This window comes from Thermobia domestica, chromosome 17, assembly GCF_964235325.1.
Source record: "Thermobia domestica chromosome 17, izTheDome1.hap1.1, whole genome shotgun sequence".
In the NCBI taxonomy this organism is placed as follows: Eukaryota; Metazoa; Arthropoda; class Insecta; order Zygentoma; family Lepismatidae; genus Thermobia; species Thermobia domestica.
The window spans coordinates 76,891,333-76,918,463 of record NC_137470.1 but is presented as its reverse complement, the minus strand read 5'-3'; the positions used below and the strand labels follow the sequence as shown (position 1 = coordinate 76,918,463).

The 27,131-nt window shown below is 35.2% G+C and overlaps 1 protein-coding gene across 1 annotated transcript; it reads right to left on the bottom strand.

Annotated features, from left to right (window-relative positions):
• Window positions 1-11,284: 11,284 nt before the first annotated feature.
• LOC145674548 (uncharacterized protein F54H12.2-like) lies at window positions 11,285-14,456 on the bottom strand. The gene is made up of 2 exons (XM_081744716.1): window positions 12,107-14,456; window positions 11,285-11,430 (listed from the first exon to the last, which is right to left on the bottom strand). Exon 1 carries the CDS (start codon window positions 13,417-13,419, stop codon window positions 12,109-12,111), a length of 1,311 nt encoding a protein of 436 aa, XP_081600842.1. The 5' UTR covers window positions 13,420-14,456; the 3' UTR covers window positions 11,285-11,430; window positions 12,107-12,108.
• Window positions 14,457-27,131: the final 12,675 nt, after the last annotated feature.

Genomic DNA, 27,131 nt, shown 5'->3' with positions numbered 1-27,131 from the left:
GGGGATGAAGAAAAATTGAGAATTTCACAAGAAGTGGGAATTTCACGAGAAATGTACATATGAAATCTGAAGAATAATGATATCTGCACTGGAATTGGTAATCTTTATATTTTATAAAAACAACTTATTTGTGCATTTATTGTACCTCTTTGTTATATATTTGTATCATTGAATGAAACTTTTCGCGTATTGTGAAAGTTTCATTCAAATATGCTGAATTTGGGTAGTTTGTATCAGAGGCGGATCCAGCACGGACTTCTGGAGGGCGGTGGGTTGTAATACTGGTACTTTGAGCTACTTTTAAGAGCATTAAACTCGGGGATGGGTTTTATTTATATATAAAATAAAAAAGTTTCCTCTTCTGAGGGGCGATCGGGGCGATCGTCCCCCCTGGATCCGCCCCTGGTTTGTATCAATTTAGCGGACGAAGTAAAGTAACATATTTTGGGGAGAAACGAAAAAGCAAACTTGTACTTTTCAAGAAAGCAATAAGTATTATCTAGATAGGTACTGTTTTAAACTTATGCCGGTTTTGATGAGTAACAACACGATGTAACTCCGTTACAAAAAATATTAATGAATGCATGTAAAATGGAACATAGGTGTGTTATTTGCACCAAACTTGCTGAGTGTAATAATGAAGACATAACTAGTTTCTGATCTACAATAACTAGTTTATAAATATAATATTTCCTTTTTAAAAGGTGTAACGGCGGTTACTTGCCTTCACTTGGCACTGACATGATGTAACCTCCGTTACAGAAAAGAATTATGTGAATTCATGTACAATCGAAAAAATACATTTCTTAGTTACATAAAACCTTCAGAATGTAATAATAAAGCTACACAAATTAACTTTGCACAAGAATTCTATGAACATGCTGTCAATTTGTATAAAACTTAATTTAATTTTTGTATCTCAAGCTGATGTTGAAGAAACGGGTCGCCTCCTCCTGAACAAACATTAGATGTTAGCGTGATATCATTGGAATACGGAACTTCCATCATTTCAAAAAAAAAAAAAAAAAATAGTTGAAAATAATATTTTAGATGGTCTTACCACAAGTAAGTTTCATTATTACTCTTAAGGGCTGATGGTGCGATATTATTGTTTTAAATATGCACGCCCCAACAGAGGATAAGGATGACGATATAAAAGAAGTGGAACGGACATTTGACCAACTCCCGCGATACCATATGAGAATTCCATTAGGGGATTTCAATGCAAAGGTATAAGTGAAAAAGTTTGTAAACAGAACGCTGCAGCCTAGTTGTTGCGCACCTAATCCTACATTTCCTCACTCCCTTCTCCGCGACGATGATGTTTTGCAGTGTTGCAATCTGGAGGGAGCGGAATGGTCTGAGGATTTTCTACGACATTTGAGTGTAAATGCTGTATATTGACTGCACTAAATTTTTAATGCATTTTAATATTTTCTCTTTGAATATTAAATGAATTAAATATGATTAGGGGTATTCCTTACCAACGTAATATATGAATTAAAAGGTGGAAAAGTTTGCAATGAATCTTAATGAAAAATAAATAAATAAATGATAACAGAAATCACCTTCTAAATGTTTTCCATTTCTCCTTCAGTTTCACTCTCCCACTCCTCTGAGTCTGTATCGGCCGATGAATCTGAGTCTGTATCGGTTTCACCAAATCTAATTATCAGTTCATCTACACGCTCACCCATAAGCCCGTCTCTTTCAAAGTAAGATTCTTCAATTTCTTTTACGTGTTCACAACATTTTACCCATTTCTGTGGTGAATATTCATTAAATAACTTTCTTTTCATCCAGTGAATCGGAAATGCATTGCCTTGCTTTGCTCTTGATCCCCCCCCCCACAAGTTCAATAGGATTTAAGTCTGCGTGGTAAGGTGGAAGTCTTATTATAGTGTGCCTAGTGTTTATAAATTTCTTGTCAATCGCGTATTGTTTCACATAAGGTACATTTTGAATTCTTAAGAAAAATTGTCTTTTGTTCATTCTCCACAATGTGTTTACTCTATTCTCCGCTTCAATTTCGGTTTCGTTTATAGGTTTGTCTGTCGCTGATAGCCACTGTATCATGTCGCTTTTAAGTGAAGACATAGATAGTCTTTTATTGATTTGAACATTGTGATAACTGGCATTATCAACGACAACAACGCTGTTTTCGGGAAGATTAGGAAGTAGTTTTTCACCGATCCATTTTGAAAAATTTCTACTGTTCATGTCATCATGATAATCTCCACTTTTTTGCTTAGATTTGAAGAATAATAGAGCATTATCAACAAACCCAAATTCCCCTCCTGCATGGACAATAAAAAGACGTGGCCCTTCTCCAACAGTTTCTGTTGCACCTATTTCACTCTTACTTTGCCAACACGCCGGTACTGAATGTGATGCGTGAATGTAGGTTTCATCTCAGGCCGGGCCCGTGAATTAATAATGTGAGGCCCGACTCGAGTTAGAAATATGTGAGACCCGACTCGAGTTAGCATTTAGGCCCGACCCAAGGGCGCCGATTTCTCTGTAAAGTTGGGGGGGGTGGCATTCAGATGCAGAAGGTATATACATGAGGATTTTAAGATAAATTGCATTCAAATTATGCCAAATAATGTATATTCATAAATACAATAGGGGGCCCACATGACCTTTGGGACCTCGAACGTATAACTAGGGTGATAATTAAATCAAATATTTTAATTGCAACTATGCCAAATATTTTAATCCGCACTTCTGGAAGAGGAACTAGCTGAAATAAAAGAAATCGTTGAACAAAGTTTTCTCTACTAGTTATCAGTTGTTATAGTTTTTTTTTTTTTTAACACAAGTTGTATCTTCGGCCTTGGAAGTTGAATAATTATTCATTCTTACTCAGAAGGATGGGGGGCGCAAAATGTTAAACATTATAACACTTGAGACATAGTTTGTACTAACAATAGACTGAAAGAAGCTTATTTGTTGTCTTATATTGACAAAAATACTTTTGTCAACTCGTCTCATTGAAGTAAGACAGAAATATTTCCCTTTCAGAAAGATGCGCCCCCCGTTCTGTATTTGCTCCTGGTTCAGTATCGTAATTTTCTAGTAGGCTCGGCTGTCAGTTCAGTCTTTAATGTGGAATCCAGAAAATTAAGTCATTCGCCTTTTGGTTTCTCTTCGTTATAAAGCTTAATAACGAACATACGCAGAATATACTACCGTAGAATACGAAGAGCTACCACCGCAACGCATTTTCAAAAGCGGGATTAAATGAAATGGACTACTGATATGAGAATTACGAGTCGATACTGTAGGTATAAGGCTACACGGTGATATTTGTCATTTATTTTAGCAGGTGATATTTGTTGAAGCATAAGTTTGCTGAGTTAGTATCACTGGTACTTTCAAGGCCAGATCAGTGGATGGAAGAGTAGTGGGGAGGGTGGTGGAATACGAAGTGCTCCGTAGCGATCTGCGCATCTTGGTTTGAAACTTGTTGAGTTATAGGACGAGAAGGTATTTTCAAACCGATTATAAGGAACGAAAGTCTGTATACGGAAAGTAATGACAACGGTGTTAGACTCGTGAACTTTTCAACATCCAAAAATCTTATCGTGAAGAGTACAAAATTCCCACATCGCGATGTTCATAAATACACTTGGACCTCACCAGACGGAAAAAACACATAATGAAATTGATCATGTTTTAGTTAATAGAAGAAGACAATCTAGCATAATTGATGTTCGGTCGTTTAGAGGGGCTGATTGTGACACTGATCACTACCTGATAGCAGCGAAAATAGGAGAGATATTATCGCGAACAAAGGTAATATTCAATGTCTGAAAACGGAGAGATTAATTTAAAGAAATTAGAAGAGAGCCAGGCAAGAGAAGAATACCAGATTGAAGTTTCGAATATATTCTCGGCTTTAGAAGATTCGGAGTGCACTAGTGTTGAAGATTCTTGGATTGAAATTAGATATAGTATTAAAATTTCAGCAAAAGAAAAATTAGGATACGCGGAAATACGTAGGGACAAACCATGGTTCGACCAGATATGCATTAAACTAGCAGAGAAGAGAAAACAAGACGTTGGCTACAAAATCCGAAAGAAATAGTTACACAAAATTTCGTAGACATCAGGCGGGAAACTTCCAAAACTGTTAGAACAAAGAAACGCAATTTTTTGAAAGCTAAAATTAAGGAACTTGAAGATAATAGTAAAAATAAAAACATTTGGGACATGTATAAGGGATGAACGAATTTAAGAAATGCTATCAACCTCGTGCTTATATATTAAAGGAAGCTGACAGAACAGTTCTCACGGATACAGATAGCATCTTAAATAGATGGAAAGATTTCTTTGACGATTTGCTTAACAAGCAGCCAAAAATTAACATGCGTGGAGAAAGGGAGATACACACCGCAGAACCGTATATTCCAGAACCCAACCGAATAGAAGTAGAAAACGCTATAAAGAAATTAAAGCGACAAAAATCTCCGGGTGTAAACGAAATCTCGGGTGAGTTAATTTTAGCTGGGGATGAAAAATTGTGAAACAAGATACACAAACTCATTCTTCTTATCTGGAGCAAGGAAGAATTGCCACAAGGATGGAAAGAATCCATCATTATTCCAATTCACAAGAAAGACGACAAAACTGAATGTAATAATTATCGAGGCATTTCTCTTCTGTCAACATCCTATAAAATCCTTTCAAACATTCTATTAGCAAGATTGACCACATACGCAGATGAAATTATTGGAGATTATCAGTGTGCATTTACCCGAAATCGATCAACTATCGACCAAATATTTACCATTCGCCAAATATTCCAAAAGAAGTGGGAATACAATACCCCGGTACATCAACTATTTATTGATTTTAGAAAGGCTTACGACTCGGTTTGGAGAAAAACATTGTACAACGTCCTTACAGAATTTGGAATACCGAGAAAGCTAATTAGATTAATTAAGGTATGTTTAAATGAATCCGAAAGTAAAGTCCGGGTAGGAAAAGTTTTGTCCACGAGCTTTCACGTCGAAAATGGCCTGAAACAAGGAGATGCGTTGTCGCCATGATTATTCAACTTTGTCCTGGAATACGCTACAAAGAAAATCAAAGATAGCAACCGGGGCCTAGAATTGAACGGTGTTCACCAGGTAATGACATATGCTGATGATGTAAATTTAATAGGGGATGATTGGAGAACAACAGAAAGAAATGCAGAGGTCCTATTAAACGCTTCCAGTGACTTGGGTTTAGAAGTAAATGCTGAGAAAACTAAAGCATAGCAGCGCAAGTGAAGAATGTCGCTATCTACAATGTTTACAGCAAATGAGTGTTCACTGACTGTCGAATGTAGATCAAACGAAAGGAAAACAGTCTCTTGCAGGACTTGACAGCTAAAACAAAAATAAACATGATTAAATATCATTGATATAGCAAGCAGCAAGAGCAATGAGTACTTACGGACTTTTTGTCAAGTGTACATTTTGACTTTTTCTCGCCTTCTGCTGATAGCGGTATTCACTAGTTTTGCTGTGGGTGTGATAAGACAGTGAGTCACAACTAGAGGAAAGAAATGAGCTTGAGAACCTTGACTGGACTAACCATTCATCCTACTTTATTTTACGTCACAACAACGAATTTCAAGTTGAATTTGTGAACAAAACACCTCCTAGAGTATGACATCATTCCTTAATATTTTGACACCCTTCCGCTCAAAAACAGAAAACGCGCTTTGTTGTGTGTTATGGTATACTAAAGGAGTAATTATTCCCAAAATATCAGATTTTTTTATAAAGGTCCATTGGAGATATTGGACACTGAAATGTGCCAAATTGGCATAATTCCCCAACTTTACGATTTTTTCAGGCCTTTGGGAGCAGCTACAGGTCTACAAATTTTTGAGTATGAACTTATGACCCCGGACTACATGAACACACAAATTCAGACCTCTACATCAGTTGCTTCCTCTTCCCAAACATGTCTTCAATGTCTAAAAATGTTGCTACCATAGGCCGTGATTTCACCCCTTTTAAGTGGTTTTAGACAAAAATGTTAAGAGATCAAAATTTCAGCTCTGCACAAGTTGGAGACGTCCAGCAATTTTAAATTTGTTAGGACAAATACATGCTGAAATATTCGAAACAACGTAAACGATTAAAATCAAGAAAACGCAAAATGGCACAAATTTGTTTCCATCCTATAATTCAATGTGATTTATTCACTTTGAAATTTGAAACATGCAAGCTCTGCTACATCTATAAGGAACATCCCTTTTTCCATTTGAACATTTGTAACTTCTCATTATGATAGGGTTTGGACTTTTAATATAGGATATTTCTCATAAAAATTTACCAGTAAAATAGCACTCATTCAATTTTATCTTTCTTTCTTTCTTCCTTTTTTTTTTTTTTTTTTTTTTTGTTCCTTTGCATTAGTAGTCTGGAAGGGAAGATATGACCTACGCTACCTACAGGGTTTATTAGAGTGTAGTTTGCATCAGTACGTTCAATGAACACTACCGAATTTACAACCGAACCATGCGAAAACAAAGCATGTGTTAAACTGTTGACATTATCTTAGATGTGTCTGTGAGATCTACAATTCTACTGGAAAGTGAGTATGCTATCCTTTTTAAAAGTGACTTAATGAATGTTTCAAGCATCCTCTATATATTCGAATAGTCCTGAAAAAACATAAAAACAAACGTTATTTCTATATTACTGTTGGATTTCTGATAAAGGAACTTTATAATGTTAGGTTCTTTTCTTACTAAGTTTAAAATTCCACATTTTTATCTGTTCTCTCTTTTCTTTTTCTTCTTCTCTCGCCTTCTATGTCTCTCTCTCTCTGCCTCATTTCTGAACCTCTGTGTAATAGACATCCATTGGTTTCAATTTTTCATTGTGTGTTTTTCAGTTTCTAACTAAATTAACTTATGAATCTTGTTTCGTCTCGGTTTTGTTATTTCATTTTATCGATACTAACATATGTGTAGTTTGAAATTAGAATTGCGTTCATGTTGTTAGATAATTTTAGCATGGGAGAGAAGAAAGGAGGAGAGAGAGGGAGTCTTTTTTCCAGACACGATTATGGGATAAGAAGGTGTATATTAGGTGGCCTAACTGTACTGCGTTAGCTGTCGCAATTTTTTTATGCGGAGTGTACAAACGAAATTATTTTCTGTACAAAAGGTACAAACGTAGTACAAACGAATGACCTAGTCGTTGTTTCAATTTTCTAAAATGGGGGGGCTATCTTGCCAGACGTGGATCATTTGTTTCCAAAATATTCGCAATGCTAGCTAATTTTGTCACACCATCTTGTATTAGGATGCTGTGCAGGTCTCTACTTGTCACTTGCATCCACTCTTTAAATATACAATTTCAATCACATCCTAAGATGGGCGGGACGTATACGTGGAAGTATACACGTTTAAAACTTCTTCTGACAATTCTACCAGCAGCCATGTTGATGACGTCATAAGTTCCAGTCAATTGGAACGTCACTGTTAATCTTGCATATTTGTTATTGTGACCCAGAAAACAAATATAAGACGTGGTCAAGCATTTACACTAACATTAACTCCCAATTAATGAGCCAAAAATACTACATAATACTTATAAAGTATGTTGGACAGTATCAATAGATACTGGAGTGCCTTGAATCTGAATTCATTACACCAGTGGTCGAAGTGAGACGGTATGCGGTGATATACCGTACCGCCTCTGGTTTTTCAGTGATGAAGGCATACCGCCTCTGGTTTTTAGTGATCAAGACAAACCGTCACGGGAGAGTAGATGCTAAATACCTTTAATAAATCCATTTTTATGCACAATAATTGAGGAGTAGCTTTGCACGTATATATATATATATATATATATATATATATATATATATATATATATATATATATATATATATATATATATATAAGGTGTTTAATAAGTAACGGTCATAAATTAAACCGTAGATAGTACAAGCCAAAACTAACAAAAAAATCTTGGGTAAACATGTGTCCGCAAACGCTTCGTAACGGAGATAGGGGCTGTCGAAAGTGTGGGAAAATGAAGTTTAGAGACGAATATCTTCAAAAGTATGAATCGGACAGAGGGCGGTCCAATGAATGACTATCGAAGTCAGACCTACGCTATGCAGAAATTCATGGTTGATAACTCTGCAATACGCGCGCAAGTGATTCCCCAAAGAAACGGAGGGATTCCCTGAAAATTGTCCAAGGAAAGGGGCTCGAGATGAACATCGAGGGTGAGTCTATCCACCAGTAATTCATAAATCGTGGTACCAGGTCGAAAGCTCGAAAAGATACAAAATGGCGGACAATGTTTACGTGCCGTGTGATGTTGCATAACCAGCAGGAAATGAGAGAGGCAATCAAAGAAAGGTGGTGGTGCATATTGTGAATTACTTCAGAGCACATTCCTAAGACAAATACACATGTACAGAGTAGTGCTTTACTGTACCAATACCTAGGTAAAACAAACGATGTGCAAAAATGAATGGAATGGACGAAAGGAACACTGGCAGAACATGCAAGCCAGCTGGAAATACTGAATCGGGTTTGCAACAGACGTTGAGCTCACTTTGTGTGTATGATGTTGCGGGTTCAAATCCGCTGAAGTGCCCACTGAATGCAGTGGTTCTGATCCTAGATTTTCCAAATCGTAGGTCCCGTCCTTCGAATCTCCTAAGCTCGTTTAAGGCAACAATAACTCAATCAATCGAGCGCCTGTATGTTGCACATTATTTGGTTCATCCCCTGTACGTATACACAAAGAAAAAACTGTGCACGCAAGTAGATATGAGGCACTATGGCTGAAATTTGATCCCTCCCGTTCTTAGAATTCGGTATCATTTCCTGGAATTGGTAGGCAAGTTTCGACAAGCCTTTAGTTGCTATGGTCATAGCCTTTTACGGCTACCACAGAAGCCCGTGGGAAAATTTTGGTTTATTTGACCCCCCGTCAACCCCTCCTCCTCTTTAGTTGCTATGTTCATAGCCTTTTACGGTTACCACAGAAGCCCGTGGGAAAATGTTGGTTTGCTGTTGCTATGCTCATAGTCTTGGACGCCTACCAGATGTAAAAACAAGATAAAACATGCCTTTTTCGTGTTCTTGTCGTTTATTGGCTAATAATTTGAATCCCCAAACCCCTCACCCCTCCTGCGAAGAGCGTAAGCGGAACGTATGTGCTTGTGTAGATCATTCTGTTAGCAGCTGTTGCAAAGGAAGAAACGTCAAAAATTTTAAAGATGTCATCGTCAATGAGTTTATTAGATAAACTTAATAAGCCATCAATGGTACCCTTTACAAAAATGCGAGATTTGGAGATTGGAGTACCATTTCGTATTGTAAACTGTGAGATAATTACAACGGTATATGGTAGGAAGGCCTGTGTGACATTTGAAGGAGGTGAAAAAGTGATTTTACCTGGACGTTGTACTGAAAAATTGGAAGCAGATAATGGTGCATTATTAACGTATTTACAAAGTGGAAATGTCTGTTTAATATATAAAGGAATGAAGATTAATGTATCTGGACGTAACATGCACGATCTTGAATTTACTGAACTGGTTTACTCATCGTAAGTGTATGGTGCCATGTACAAACAAGATGAAACATGAATTTTCCTCTTCGCCCCTCCTCTTCATGCATGCGCAGTCATCTGTATGCATAGTGTCGTTATTCTGTACTGACCAGCGACTGGAGTAACATGTCTTTGAGTGCTTGTGCGTCAACTATGGATATCAAAAAAGAGTACTTGTTAAATGTTGAATATGGACTTAATTCAATGAAAACCAAATTAATTTGCATTGGACTGGATAGTGATACATTTGAACCAGTGATTCGTGTTGGCAAAGGACTTGTGTTTGGAGTGGAGTTAAATTTGGCAGAGTGGGAGAAACTTGTACATTTAACCCCATTTGTTACGGACTATTTAAATTCTCAAGTGGAAATTACATTTATAAAATCTCTTGGTCGAAAAAACGAACTGGTGGTACGAAAACTAATGGGTGAAAAATTAGTGATGTTAGAGAAGAAAGGAACACTTCATGCTCCTCGAAACACTGTGTACTTATCTTCAAGTGATTGGCTTTATTTCTTGGAAATATTACCGTGTATTGAACATGCTGTGAAAAACAGTAAAGTTTGTAGTGTTGTGCTACGTGAATATTTTGACTTGTGTACAGATACTATTCGTAATCATGTACAATTACAGTGTCTTACATGCAGAGGACTTGCCGGAATCCATACCTGTGTAGATGAACAGAGTATTATTAATGGTATGAACATCAGTTTTCCAAGTGTCTCTCTTGATAAGAACAGTGATGTGAACATTGATGGTGAACGATTAAAATTGGAAATGAAAGTATTTTGCAAACAAAAACTCATAGATTCAATAATGGCTGATTTATTTGATAGTGTATCGACACAGCCATGGTGGGGGGAAACCGAAACTCAACCTTCGGAGGGTATCAATGAAGTGAACGACTCTTCATAAAGAAGGAGAAATTGATTTGTTTTTTCATGTATACGAAACAACGTAATATCAAATGTAATAAAAATATATATATAGTGGAAAGTGAAATGTTTTATTTGTGTGTGTGTGTTTTGTGTTCGTTTCATACACCTCAATATGTTAGGATTTTAAAGTTTTTTATAAGAAAAAAATCCTAACATATTTTTTCCTCGTATATTATAAGTGATACGTATAATAATAATAATAATAATCATAATGAATTCAAATTCTTGAAATGAATGTTAAAATAAAAATTAGTATTTGAAATTATTATTATTATACAACTTTGTCTTAAGTATGATAGGACTTTTTTTTAATTTTTAAAAAAGGAACTCAAATAATTAATATTAAAATTTTAAAAACAAAAGTCCTATCATAATAATAATAATAATATTGAATTCACATACTTGATTTAATTTACGAAAGAATAACTGATTAAGTATTTGAATTCATTATTATTATTATGTAGTTATATGATTACATCATTGAATTAAAAAATCAGTTTTAGAATTTTTTTTTTAAATCACTATGAAATTCTTTAATTCAATGACTTAAAAATATGTTTTATGATATGTGTATTTAATTACATAACTGATCATAAAACATATTTATTTATTAGGAAACGGAGAAAATAAGAAATAAAACATTTGTTTTCAAAGAGAAAAAATAATACAAAGTGTTTATTGTTGATGAAACTATTTACACAATTAAAACGCCGGTAAGTATAGTACATTTTAAAAAAAAGAACGTTAGATTTTGTTTCCATTGTCCATGTGTTGATAACTTCACAACTGTCATATACTGTTCACTGATGATACTACTGCTGTTGATGTTGGTGATGAAACGTAGATACAAGTCAATCTGAACATTGAAGATGATGTCCATACACACGATGACGATCTTTTACTCTCTGAAATGAAAAAAATGAAAAAAACAAACTTAAAATTTATTTTATCTATAATCATGAACAAATAATAATACATACAAACACATTATAATAAAGAAGAAGAAGAAGAAGAAATGGCTACCTGCAATAATATGAAAAGAAAGTAATCAAAACGAACGAAGAAGAAGAATGAAGACATGATTACCTGTAAAAGTAAATACAGCAAACGACGATCATTTTTTTCTGGAGTTGATGAGAAAGTGTAATGAAATTCATTTAAGGACTTTCCTTTAGCTTTGAAGCATAGGAAAAGATATGAATAATGCCCACATAAGGATGATTTCACACTTTGAATTTGTTTATTATTAAATGTATAAGAAGTGGAATTTCTACGTAGAAATTGAATATGATGCATTACATATGGAGGAAATCCAAATGTATCGAAGTAGTGGGCACGGCCATCAGTATGAATATATACGGAAATCCAGTGTGTGCCAAGTTTGTTCGAGGGATCTGTATTTATGATGATAGCTGCAGGTAGTGGAACATGTGCTGGTAATTCATTGGCTGCATATACGCCAACGAAATGATTGTGAAATAAAGAATTTGTTTGCAAAGCATTTAATAAATCTAGTGTAGAGGACATCATGTATAAAAATGCAGACATGTACATATATGATATGATATTTAAATAACGTACCTTTAAAAATCCATGATGATGTTCCTCTGATGATCCACTTCTAAGAGAGATTGGAATTCTCCATACACAATGCAGGAGATAGGTGCTGGTAGAGGCTTCGTAAAATGAACTTCCAGACGAACACACCCATGACGTATAAGATTCCAATGCTGCACAGCGCTGGCTTCTCCATCTTGAGTAATGTCGAAAACAAAGATAGTGTATCCTTGAGGAAAGTCAAGGCGAGGAATATTGTTGCCATGATTTGAAAAGTGAATGCCTGATCCACAGAATAAGGTATGATATGAGGAAACATAGAGGTTGTTTTCGAAAATTGGTTGTAATGGTTTTGAAGGTACAGGTTTTCCATCAATGTATAGAGAGAAGAAATTGATGTCAAAATGTTTGAAATGAAATGGATTTGAAGTTATTGTTCCTGTATAGGCATCATTTTGTGTAAACGCCACAATCACTCGAGTTGGTAATACTCCCATAAATAAATTATCTATTGTTTTTGATTGAAGATCCTTTGGAATGACGAACGACTTCATTTGCACTCTTGTGAGAGGATATTTGGCTGTTGTTGATTGTAGAAGCTTGTTATGTGCTAGTTTTATTGTAGGACTAACATTAATCTTTTTAATATGTAAAGCAGCGTCTAAAATGTTCACTTTAGCTTCAACAGACGCATCACTAGCGATGAGACAAAAGTTTGGCTTTGCAGGAATTAACTTGAGACGTAATTCTACTCCTTGGATTAAAAATTTATCTTGATTAAAAATATCACAATGAAGATGTCCAAGCATGTCGAATTTTGCACTTTTTTTTGTTAATTCATAACGTTGTTGAAATCCTTTATTACCACTAGATGTTGCATCCATATGTCCAGCAGTATCTTGAAACCAGAATGCACATTGAAGATGAGTATTTTTAGCAGAATCATCATAATTTAACAGCTTTTCAATGTATGATCGATATGGATGATTATGAGATGGAAATGAAATCAGTTTGTTATTTAAATACACTTCCACTTCACTGAACATAGAATTTAAAAAGTCATTAATAGGAGCCACAGCTTTATCACTTTCACCAAATGCCGATCCATCAGGCTTAACGATTTGAGCTTCGATGTAAAGAAGAGTATGTGGTAGATCTATGTATTCATCACTTGTTCCTGGGATGACAAACTCTATAGGAGCATTATCAGCTAGTGAACTGATTGGTTTGTATGTAACGACATGATTATCCAATATACTGGTTTGCGTTGGTTTTGTAGAAAAAATATCTAGTTCACTTTTTACACACTCGCAGGATTGATGATGTAAGAAAGCCATAATGGTGATGATTTAATCAAAGATATCGTGTGATAACTTCCTCTTCTTATAAGACTGATTTTTCTTTGTTTTCTGTGTACGTTTCCTCTTGCCCTTCTCCTTCTTCTTGCGCTTGATGATGTGTAATGGTGAAGGGTTAAAGATGGAATGATGTGTAATTCTTCTTTTCCTTCGTTGATATCCAGATCCTAGCATAGATTTCAGTTTATTTTTTGCTCTGTCTTGCAAGACGGATCTCGCTTCACCCATTCGTTGATGAAAGGATTCGTTAATAGGTTGATTGTCGATGATGACATCAGTAATAACGTTTGCTCCAGATTTTAATAATTCCTTTCCTACTGTTTTAGCTCCTTGTTTTACTAGTGGCATGACAGAACGAAATAATCCTCCAAGGAAACTTCCAATACCATGTCCAACTTGATAAGGGGAGCCAACATAAACGTTTCCAGTTCCAGAAAGAGCTTGTTTTTGATAATATTGTAAATATGGATTATTCATATTTGTCGATGTTGACGCACTGGTCGAAAATGTAGTTTAACGCATACAGTTCCGAAAGTGAATGCCAGTGGAGAGCCTGTACTATCTCTTATATCTATTTTGATGTGTTCAAAATGCATCTTCTCTATAGGCACATAATGTGGAGGATTAAAAATTTCTATAACACTACTTCCAAATGTATGATTCACAGGATTCATATTTATGATACGTAATAATGGTGCTACTGTATCTCCAACAAATACAGATTGAATTATATCACAATACACATACATTGTAGATGGAAGTCCTAAACGTAAATTTGGAATGCTTTGACCTTGTTGCATATCCTTCAAATCAACGCTTGGATCAAACCCCAACATCGCACTAACACTTGGTGATAATGCAACGTCTACATCTATGTCTTTATGAAGACGTCGTATAAAACAGGTATTACTCTCACGAGTATAAGAAATATGTAAATTTGTGAATCTGTTGTACGTATTTATTATCTTTATCAATTCTGATATGTCAGTGTAATAACGTACAGGAATAGTTATAAATTTCCATTCATCACTTTTTGCAGGTTTGTAAAAAATTTTATTATTTTCGTCATTAATATTTAATATTGAATGAGGATAATGAATTTCAACAATAGCCACTTCCCACTTTTCATGGAATTCCATTCTTTGATGAAGTTTCGTAGTGTATGATGTTAAGGTGTTGTCAGGAAAATATTCCATAGAACTATTACTGGGAAGCGTAACGTAAAAATCTCCATCAGGTTCCATTGTACTTCTCGATCTTCTTTACGGATGATGCAGGTATCCAGGAATCGAAAGAAGAAGGATATCCTTTCCAATGAACAAGATATTCTTTTCTGCTGCCTTTTCTTCTTGTACGTATGATTTTATCTATGTAAAATGTCTTTGATAACGTCACAGGTTGTAATTCCTCTCTGTAAAATAATCCATCCAGTGGTTCCTTGTTTAAATCTTCAATTTCATAAACAGGTGGATCTCTTGGTATTATCTTCTTCACTTTAAATATTTCCCAAGTCCAATTTTGCATATATCCTTTATCAAATGTACGTTTAGTTTTACTAATTCGCACTGTATCACCAATCTTAAGATGTTTTGAGAAATTTGGATTCTTCTTCTTCTTCTTCTTCTTTATTTTATTATCATATTGATTATGCCATACTTGTAATAGGTTATTTTGAGAAACATTTGCAGGTGACATCTTTATACTTGAATGATAACCTTCATTGTATGATTTCACAAGAAGAGGTAATACATTTAAATAATTATACGTTTGATACTTTGTAAAATACTTCCACATTTTTTCTTTTAGAGTTCTGTTAAAACGTTCTACAATACTAGCTTTTATATCAGGATTTTTAGTTGTAATATGTTTTATTTTATTGTCCTCTAAGTACTTCTGTATTGTTTTATTAGTAAACTCACTTCCTTTATCTGTTCGGAATGTAATTGGTTTTCTGTCTTTGAACACAAGTTTCAATGCTTTTAAGACATCATTTGTACTTTTAGATTTTAATGGCACAGCCCATGCATATCGACTGAACACATCTATCACTGTAAGAATATAACGATATTCATCATTAAATTTATGAAGAGATTGAAGATCATTAATATCACTTTCCCACTCATCATCAATGTTATTCACTACATAGAAATCTCTTTTAAAACGACGACGTACAGGTTTGTGTAACGTATATGTTGTTTGTTGCAGTAACCATCTTCTTATACAATGTATAGGAATTTTCTTCTTTGTAGCTATCCACAATTTTTTAACAGTTGAAAACGAGGCAGGATGTGAAGGGTTGTAGTAAATCTTGCTTAACTGTTTGTTTACGGTTTCCACCTTGACCATACTGGACGTTTACAGGCACGTTTCCTTTTCCTTATAGGAGATATTACTTTTTCCTTTTCTTCTTCTTCTTCTTCTGCTTCTTCGTCGTCTTCTGGAAACGATTTCAGAGGTATTTTTTCCCTTGACGATGATGCTGTTGGCGATGCTTTAGTTCGTCGTAAAATATATGACAAACGTTTTGGATTTCCAATAAGTTCTTGAGGTGTGTTATTAGAAGATAAATAATTACAAAATTTCTCCCATCCCGGTGGATTTGTGTGTTTCCTGGGTCGCGACACATCAGAAATTAAATCTACAATGTGAGATCCTTCTAGTTTATCACCTCTGATGTAAACAGTTCCTTTATTATCCCACGTGATATTATCATCATGTTTCATTCTATGTAGTAGTAATTCAGCTCTTTTACGAAACATTTTGGGTATGGATAATAATATTTCTTCTTCTACTTCAGGCTTCTCTGATTTAGTTGACGTAATTGAAAGTGTCACAGGTTCTTCTTGTTTTCGTATTAAATGTAAATATTTTTGAAGAATATTGTTATACTGATTCCACTTTTCTTCATCACTAAGCGATGATAACTGTAAAATCTCTTGCATTTCTTGATCCAAATTAGATTCACGTTTCTCCAGGGCTGATGATGATGATGATGTTGGTGTTTGTATACGATTCAGAACTTCAGGTGGAACTAAAATCATCTTCTTTGCGTGTTCCATTGTACTAACGGAATAGTAAACTTGATAATGCACCAGTTAAAATAGGAGCTAATAATGCCGGTAGGAATCCACCCTGCTGCTGTACTAATAAATGCTTCTTCTTCTTTTGGATGGAGTTTCCTTTCTTCACAAGATATCGAAGCGTCCTCTTGTATCGCTTTAATCTTGCTTTCTGTGTCTTTGTAAGAGGTACATTCCCTTTTAACACATTATAACAACATTCGCAAATACTTCGAATCACTGAAGAGTCTGCATTGGCCAATATAGCTTTACGTAATTTAGGATTTGCTTTGCTCAGCGTACGAAGAAGATCTCCGTGTTTTACTCTTGGAGACATATTGTCAGAATGAAGAAACACAGTTTAAAACAAACATTATAAACACATCTTCTTCTTCTATTTCGATGGAACATAAACGTAATGATAAATATCATCAGGAAAGATATTTGTTTGAAAACGAAGTTCATCTGGCGTATCCTGTTTTAAATCAATAAAGAAATATCCATATGGTAACTTTGTTGCGTCGTTGAAACTTTCTTGAAGAAATTTTGGATTCTCAGGAGTTAATTGATAACTCAAATGTTTAATTTGTGATTTATCTCTTGGATTTTTAAATAATATGAGATAAGAACAATTCAAACTCATATCTCTGCTTCCTTTTCCCTGATGAAATATGTTTTGTGTAATAAATAGTACACTAAGATTTCTATGATGAGAACCCTTTGTAAAGAAATCAACTATATTGCGGTTCACTTCACACATTTGATCATCAATAATAATAAGGTGTGGTCCAGTTTCAGGTAAAAAGTCTTTTGTTTGAGGTAATCCTTCAATAAATTGTACTTTTGTCGAAATTTCTCTGTATGCATTTTGCCATTCTGCATAGTACCAATAAATATGACGAAACGATGTATTAACCATACGTGGTAAATTGGACAGGAAACGTATTACAAAGGAAGTTTTTCCACATCCACTTGGTCCGGCAACAATACATGAAAAGGGATGTTTCCACGTCGTGTCCATGTTAAAGAGTATGATCATTCTTTCTTCATACGTATATTTATAAAGGGCCTTATTACATTTCTCTTCTTCTTTTGTTGGAAGTAGTGTAGCCATATGGAAGAGTATCATATGAATTTGGTATTCTACGTCGTTTAATATAATTTATCTTATAAATTTTTGTTTCGGGCATGCTGACGATAGTATGGTCTTTCCTGCGGCAAATTTTTTTCTCATTGGTAATTTTTACTTCCGTGGAACGAGATTCTTCCTCTTCTTCTGCATCCTCTTCATTATCTACTATCATTTTCTTCATTACATCAAAATTTAGGTGTTTTGAAGATTCATAGTTTAATGAAAAGCCCCGTATCTTGCACACTTGAAACTCCTTCTTCGTGCTGGGATCAAAAATACGTAAGCTGTAATTCTTCGGGCCCGCCGATACATATTCTGAAATATAGGCTTCTTTACCATATTCGAGGACTTCATTTGTTAAATCGCCTAAAAAGTCACCAGTTGGAATTGTACTTTCACCAGGTTTTTGCGTATAAATGACGGAATCAGTATCAAAATATAATACTCTTTCTTGTAGCTGATCTAAATATTTGTACAATTCTAATCTTGCTTGTGCTGTTGTGTATGCGGCTATGACAACATTTACTGTTGGTAGTGAAACAGGAACGTCATCGGTGTATTGCCAATATACATATAACATGTCATCATTTACTGGGAATATTTGATGAACATCTATATCATGAGATGTTAATTTTTCATATAATTCCTTGGGTTCATTAATAATGCTGACATGACCCATGTTCTCACGTTGACCAAATTTTCCCCAAAATGAATTTAGCATTAATTTAGCTAAACTTCTAAGTGCTGGATTATGTTTAATTTTGTTCTCATCTAGACGTATTCCTTCCTTTTCATAAAATTGCTGAATGTACTTCTTCTTTAATTCATCTGTTTCACACCATGCTGGCCATCCACTTGCTTCTGTTTTTGCTTTCAGGAAGGTGTTTATGTATTCTGCAAATAAGCCACCACTTTTTGTTTTTTCATCATATTGAACAACGTCATATGCCCATATTTCATGAATATCTATTATTTTGTATCCTTTTTCTAATGCCTTTCTTACTTCATCTGCTACCCATGTTCCATGTAGCACTCGGTCTTCATCGTTGTGATTACAAGGTGCTTGGTTTAATTCATCACAACATGTACGGCAGAGTGGAAACATCAATCTATCATTTGATTTATAAGGGAGTACAGGATGAAACAGTTGTTTTGGAGGCAAAATACTGAGCTTAACTAATCCTTCTACTTCTTCAATGGTGGGGATATTTGAATCTCCAGGCAGGTAGATAGTAGGATGACGAATTGGAAACTTCTTAGTCTTAGAGATAAATGGGTACAATGAAATAACATCTTTGTATTTTATGGTCTCTCCTTCAGATTCTTGTGCTTTATGATACAAACGTATGGCATTCACACGTCCTCCATAAAAAGCGTCACGAGGTTTTAATGGTGTTTTCTTTGTATACGGATGATTACTAACATACTTCTTCATCTCTTCATTTCCTGCCAATTGTTTTTTAAATTCACAACCCCATATTTCATGCACTTCACACCCAAAATCTTTTAATTTTTGGATTTTCTTCTTTGTTGCTTCATATCGAAATTCCATGGTATCTGTAGCATTGTTATAGATGGGTTTATCTCTGTCGTTAGGGTAGCAGTAGATACAACCATGTGTGAAATCGCCTTCATACTCCCAAACGTGTATTCTTCCTGTGTTGGGATCTGTCCATACACCATCTACTTTCATTGAGGCTATTCGTTTTTCCTTACTACGTGCAGCATTGGTAATTTGGATGTTTCTGGTTTTTTCTTCCCAAGCTATCCATTGTACTGCTTCAACTGATTGTACATCTCTCCATCGATATCCGTTCTTTGGTATGATACCAATTGTATTTTCCTTTAAGAAATTTCTACGATATACCAAATTACATGCACTGGCAATTGTAATACATTCAAGTAAGGGATTGACATTAGTTTCAGATTCAAATGTATTCATAAATGAAATACAGGCTTGACGTAATACCTCGACATCCTGTACACAATACTTGATGAGTTCTTCTTTCATTTTAAAGGTGTCGTTTTGATGTTCGGTATACCATTGGAGAAACTTGCGTCTTTCGTCTACTTTCATAGTATCTGCTCCATAATATTTAATGTCTGGAAGCGGCCCTTCATAGGTTTGGTTCTCACGTCGATTAAAGAAGTGTGGGAAATATCCTTTGCACGATTGAAGTCCAAATGCACCACTTAATTTACTTAAGGGCATAGGAAGAAAGCTTAGTGAATCGATGAAGGTTACGTTTTCTATTTTAAGAGAGAGAATTTTTGCTCCATTCATGATTACTTCTGGAGTCCAATTCATCTTCTCAACCATGGTCTTAATGATGAAATGTGCGTCATATCCCTTTGAGTTATGGGCAACACAGATTACTGATTTAATGTTTGGTCGACGTTGTTGAAGATGTTTTAGAAAATCTTCTATTACATTTTCTCCGTCAAAAATATTTTCTCGCTTTCCACAAATGACACAATCATTCTTGATGTTGTTATCTTCATAACATTGGTAACATACATGTTGACTAACCAAGACATTAGGTATGTGTTCATATATGTTTGCGTCCTCCTCTTCTATTTTCGTATCTTGTGTGCATTCAATATCATAAAACAGAATCATAGCTTTCTTCTCCATGATGATTTTTTCATTGACTTTTTTCGATTTTCTTCTTTCATTCACTTTCATGTAACATTCATGATTGGGTGGTACTATATCATAGCAAATGTTGCAATAAGTTTCTCCACATACGTGAGAACCCTTCTCTTTCACTACATAAATTTTCAAACATTGGGCACAGCATTTCACAATGGAACATAAAGGCTTTCCATTTTGATACGGCGCTGACTTGTGATAGTCATAGCATGACTGACCATAAAATTCTCGATTACAATCATTGCAAGTAATATGGGTATCTTTAAAGTCACATGGAGGCTTCTGATGACAACGATAACATACAGCTGTACAATGTTTCAAATGATCATGTTTTTTTTCATATTTCTTATGACAGCTTTCACAATAATAACTACAGCTAAAACATGCTGTCAAGCTTTCAATGACGTTGTAGTGGTTATCTATAAACAGTAAATTTAAAGCAGTTCTCTCATTATCACTTGGTGGAGCTTCAAACATAACATCACTTCCTGAAAATCCCCTATACACTGTAATTTTATAATCCTTTAAATATTCCTGAAATTTACGAATTTCAGGAATTCCACCACCATGACTGAGATCTACATCGGCAGCTTCACACAGATCTTCTACTTCTTGCTGAATTAAATATTTATTTTGATTTTTTACATATCTATTATATTCAGTTTGATTTCTTCCCTTGTATTTTTTCAGTCCTATGGCAACGACGATTGCATGCGCTAAACATCTTGTACCTGTGTTCTTAATTGTGATAATACCACGTTTTGCCTTTACATAATCGTCGGTATTCATAATATGTTGTTTCAAACGACCTTGGCCTCTCGGCATGCGCACATGATGAAAATTCACGATGCAATCTTCATTTATAAGAAAAGCCGCATTACTTTGCAGTACTTTCTCATAACTTATCCATAGAACTTCTGCTGAGAGATTTCTTGCTTCTCTGAATGACAACCAAAAAGGGCGGTGTCCTTCTCTCTCATTTGTAATTGTTATTCCTACGTAATCATGCTGGTCCACATTACGTAGCAAATAATCTATTAGTGCCCGTAGACTTGCTTCAATTGCCGTAAAAGGGTTTTCATCTGCACGCACGGGGGCTAGACGGAATCGTAGCATTCTACCCTCCATATTGTATCTTCTGTATTGTCTTCTTCGTTCTTCTATTATATGAAATCTATTGTGTCCATCATTACGGTTGTTATTTCCGAATCCTACTTGTATATTTGAATTTCGTTGTGCTTCAAATACGGCTAGCAATTCGTCCATTCTTTTTTCTATGTCGTCTAAATCGACTTCCATTTCTTCGTGTTCTGCACTAGCCTCTGCTAATATTTCCATAATTGAGGGATATATTACTTCTTCTTCTTCTTTTCTGGAATCGGGAAACAAATTGTTAATCCAATTTTCTAGTTCATTCGTGTAAAACTTATCATCTTCTTCTTCTATCTTCATCTCTTCCTTATTGTAATCCTCTCCTATTATTTGGGAAAACGTGAAATTTAGCAGCTCTTCTTCTTCATTTCTCCTTTCTTCGACGTCTTCTTCTGTTCCTTCCTGTAACCACTTTATAATTTCTTTAATACGGCCTGATGCTTCTTCTGTTATCGTTCTATTGCTAGCACTGTTCAATATTTGTAATAGTTCTTCTTCATCATATTCTTCTTCTTTTTCTACTGGAATTTGAATTTCAATAGTTTCTCTTTCTTCTTCTTCTTCTGTTGCTGCTTCTTCTATTCTTTCTTCTATTTTCATTTGTTCTTCTCCGGCTTCTTCTTCTTGCATTTTTTCATGATGATCTATTTCCATTTCTTCTTTTGCGTCTTCTTCTTCTTCTTCTTGCATTTCTTCTTCTTCTTCTTCTTCTATCCCGATTATGGCATTTATTTCACTTAAAAGAACTTGCGTTTCGTTATTTACGCCCACTACCTCTTCTTCTTCTTCTTCTTCAATGTCATTAATGAAGACCGTAATCTCCTTCAGTAAATCTTGCGTACTCTCTTTTGCCATTTTTCTTCCTCAGATGTATATATACGTAATGCAATATATGTAAACGGTATATGAATATGATATATAATAGGATATATAAATCTTATTTAAATGGAATATATATATGTATATAAATATTTTGAAAGGGTATATAAGCGTTAAAAGAATATACGAGTAAGTAAAATGTGATATATATAAGTAATTAAAAAGGAATAATAATAATAATATCAACGGGAATAGGGAAAAGGATTACACTTATCTTTATTTGTATGCAACCTAAAATAAAAAAGAAATGAATTTTGTTACTTATAAATCAATATATATTAGATATATAAATATATACTATATAAGACAGAACTTTATGATGGCAATGAAATAATCTCTCATCATACCTTTTAAATATTTTTAACTTTTCTTCCTATTCCACGGAATGAGGAGTGAAACAAATGTATGCTCACAATCTCTTTCAAATGTATTAACTAATGAAGATATGTAGATTACACGTCCTTTTATACTTATTCTGTTTTAGAATTTTATCGTTAATTTTAGTGAACGCGAAATCCATATTTCCTCCTCCTCCTCTCTACATGTCTTTCTTTTATACTGTCATTAATTTTAGCGACCACAAATTCAATGCTATCTTCTTTACAACTTAACGAAAAGATGCTATTGACTTTCCCCGGAAAACCGTTTCTACATGTGTCTTACTTGTCTTATTCATATGCTCCCCTTTTTACGTGTAAGAATACCACCCCCTGGGAGCCCACAACTTTTTACCCCTTAGATGTTATGTTACTGATTTCAAAGTGACTTTATTGAATACAACACCTTCGAAAACTATAGAATCGATACTAATGTTGTTTATTTTACGTGTATGAATATCACCCCCGGGAGCTCAACACTTTTTACCCCTTAGATGTCACGTTACTGATTTCAAAGTGTCTTTATTGAATACAACATCTTCGAAAACTATGGAATCGAAACTAATACTGTTTATTTTAAATTATTTTTACGTGTATGAATATCATCCCCCGTGAGCTCATCACTTTTTTACCCCTTAGATGTCATGTTACTATTTTCAAAGTGTCTTTATTGAATACAACACCTTCGAAAACTATGGAATCGGTACTAATATTGTTTATTTTAAAATATTTTACGTGTATGAATATTACCCCCTAGGGAGACCCCGTGAGCTCACCACTTTTTTTACCCCTTAGATGTCATGTTACTATTTTCAAAGTGTCTTTATTGAATACAGCACCTTCGAAAACTATGGAATCGGTACTAATATTGTTTATTTTAAAATATTTTACGTGTATGAATATTACCCCCAGGGAGCCCCTCGACAAGTAAACTTTATGTTACATAATATTATTACATGAGTACTGTACTTTGAACTAAGGGGACTCGGTGAATCAGTGGTAAAGCGTTCACTTGTGATGCGATAGGGGACCTTGGTGATTTAGTGTCAACGTCTCATATAGCCTCGATGCTGAAAGGGACGCTATGACAATATAGATGAAAGTATTTTACAAGTACTAGGGGGTCTCGGTGAATCATTGGTAAAGCGTTCACTTGTGATGCGATAGGGGTCCTTGGTGATTTAGTGTCCACGTCTCATATAGCCTCGCTGCTGAAAGGGACGCTATGACAATATAGATGAAAGTATTTTACAAGTACTTATTGTCTTTTCGAGTGCAAAATAATACGCGTTCGATACTACACAGAGGCTTGTAGTGTTTGAGCCCCGTCGCCCAAAGCTTGGACCTCTCCCAACAAAAAATTTCTTAATGCATGCCTGTGTACATAGCTAGTATACGAATTCTATGACGGGAATCTGAGCATTTTAGAAGAAATGATGTTAATAATAGGGAATATTTTAACTACTTTCGTCCTTTTAAAGTAATATCACATACAGCTTAGACTATAATATGGAGAAAACTGTATAAAGTTCAACTTCCTAGATCCACTTAAAGAAATGAAGAAATGTTCTCTTATTTGAGAATAGTCAATTGTTTTAACTTGAAGATTTGTGCCCCATGATGAAATCGTGGGGTTCTGTGGATCAGTGGTAAAGCGTTCACCTTCTGTGATTGGGGTCTCTGGTTCAATCCTAACTTTCGTCGTGTGAACTTTGTGATGCATATAGCCTCGCTGCTGAACGGAACGTTAAACTCAAAAATCAATCAACATCATGTGTACATGAGTAACGACATCCGAGATGTATAAGCAACACTAGTTTTGTCAAGTTTTAGATCTCAAATACTGTTTTAATATTACCTAAAACACACACATACATATCTTCGCTTCGTGTTGTCTGAAACCATGACCTACGATAATGTTGACGCGACAGCTGGAGAACAACATTGAAATACAAAACATGTTCTGTTATCTTATTTTTCTGCTCTTTGCAAGTAGACATTGCAGATATAGAAACTCTCTCTCAGTTCGTTGACTTGTGTATGTGTATTTAACGTTAGATTTCACTCTTATTAACATTAGAAAATTATGAAATTAACTTCAGTGCCTCAGTGGTAGAGTGTTCACCTCTGGTGCATGAGGTCCCGTGTTCAAATCACGTCTTTTTTTTTCTATATACTTGTCATTAATTTTAGCGACCACAAATTCCCTGCTTCCTTTACAACTTAACGAAAAGATGCTATTGACTGTCCCCGGAAAACCGTCCTTATCATTTCATTTTACGTTCCAGAGGGCACGGTGGCTCGGTGGTAGAGCGTTCACCTCAAGTGCTTGGGTCCCTGATTCGATCCCAGTTCGTGCCCTATGAACATTGTGGTGGACAAACATCGTATGCGTGGATTTCCCTTCGGAGTTCATCAGTTTCCTTCCACTTTCTTCATTACATCATTTCATTCATTTTTTCATTATCACCTCTCCTTCATTAGCCTAGTAGACGTAACCGTAGGACGTAAAAACTCGATGGACAAACACCGTGTACGTGAATTTAATGCAACATTTCATTCATTCAATTCTCATCACCACCGTCCCGGCGGGAGCTCATGTGATTCGGATTCCACGTTAATCAGTAGGTCCACGTCTCATATACCCTCGCTGCTGAAAGGGACGCTAAACTAAAATCAACTCAACTCATCAACTCATCATCACCGCCTGCATTAGCATAGCCGACATAACTGTAAGACGTAAAACTTAGTGGTTCAGATTCCACGATAATCAGTAGGTCCACGTCTCATATAGCCTTGCTGTTGAAAGGGACGCTGAACTAAAATCAACTCAACTCATCACCATCGCCTCCATTAGCATAGCCGACATAGAAAGACAGACAGACCTTGTTGGCTTTATTGTTGGACGTAAATCTCTTCATTGTTTAAAAGATTTCATTTACAGACAGAAAGACAGACGTATACATCATATTATCAAAATTAAAATACCAAGTCTACAGACACTTCTTGCGTCAATTGCAATGCGAACCAGAAAACATTCAAGAATTTCATCTTATCATTTTTCTTAGAAGCATCATAGAAGTTCGCTTATGTGTTTTTAACTAGGGCAGTCTTGTTATCTCGTTGTAGTACGTATCATCAAAACATTTGACAATGGCATCTTATCTGTTGCTTTTGAAACTAAACCATTTTAAGATGTAGTTCAATGTACTAGCAAAACAGAGGAAGAAAGAGACTAACAAAACAGACATTCACATATGTGTCTGTGTGTTTTTTTTTTTAAATGTTAGAACATGAACGGAACTTTGAATAAATACACTTGTTCTTTCAACTGCCTTTATAACTAAATGAAGAAAGAACATATATATTTTACTTACCTATTTTAATAAGAACGAGCGGTATCACAAAACACACATACACTTCAGTTTTAGGTTGAAAACACAATCAATTGATAGGATTTAATCCTAAGAACTTAAAGCACAAAACACTCACTACAGTTTAAGCTGAAAACACAATCAATTGGTAGGTTTCAATCGTGGTAACTGAAAGGACTCTGATGAAGATCCGGTAGACGTTCAAGAGTCTTTGCGGGAGGGGGGCGGGGCTTGGGAATTCAAATTAGCTAACCAATACAAGGCGACTAGAAAAGGCGTGTTTTTTCATGAACCTATAGCTGATGGTAACCCTAAAAGGCATGTTTCATCTTGTTTCTAGCAACATGATGTTCTCAAAGGCTATGAACATAACAACTAAACAGGAAGTGATATCGATTTACTTAGCATAGCAGATATCATCATGTGAACATTCATATAACACACTTCACACCCTACGTTTTAAACAATATGATATGCTATGAGAAGTTTCCATTATTAGAATTTGCTCAATCAATGGAATCCATTCGCAGGAGGTGTGGGGGAAAGGAGTGTATAGGTATGTGTTTCGTTATGAGACTTATATCTGGTTTCATGTCTCACGTCTTTAAAAAAATTGTGAAATACAATATTTACCTTAGCAACTAAGCCAATTTCGTGAGAGGCTTTGATCATTTGACTATCACGGCTTCTACAGACACTTTGTGGGAATAGGGCCAAGGGGCTAATCAACACGATTTTGCATGAGTATGTGTTTCGTTCTGAGACTCATATAATGTGTCTCATCTCACGCTTTTAAAAAAATCATGACATATAATCTTTACCTTAGCAACTAAGACCAATTTCATACAATCTCCTGAGAAGCTTCGTTCATTTGAATATCATGCTTTCAGTTCATATTCTCCAGACATCTCGTGGGAATAGGACCAAGGGGCTTAATCGCTTATGCTCTTTGGCTTTCCGGGAGGAGGGGTTGACGGGGGGTCAAATAAACCAAAATTTTCCCACGGGCTTCTGTGGTAGCCGTAAAAGGCTATGACCATAGCAACTAAAGGCTTGTCGAAACTT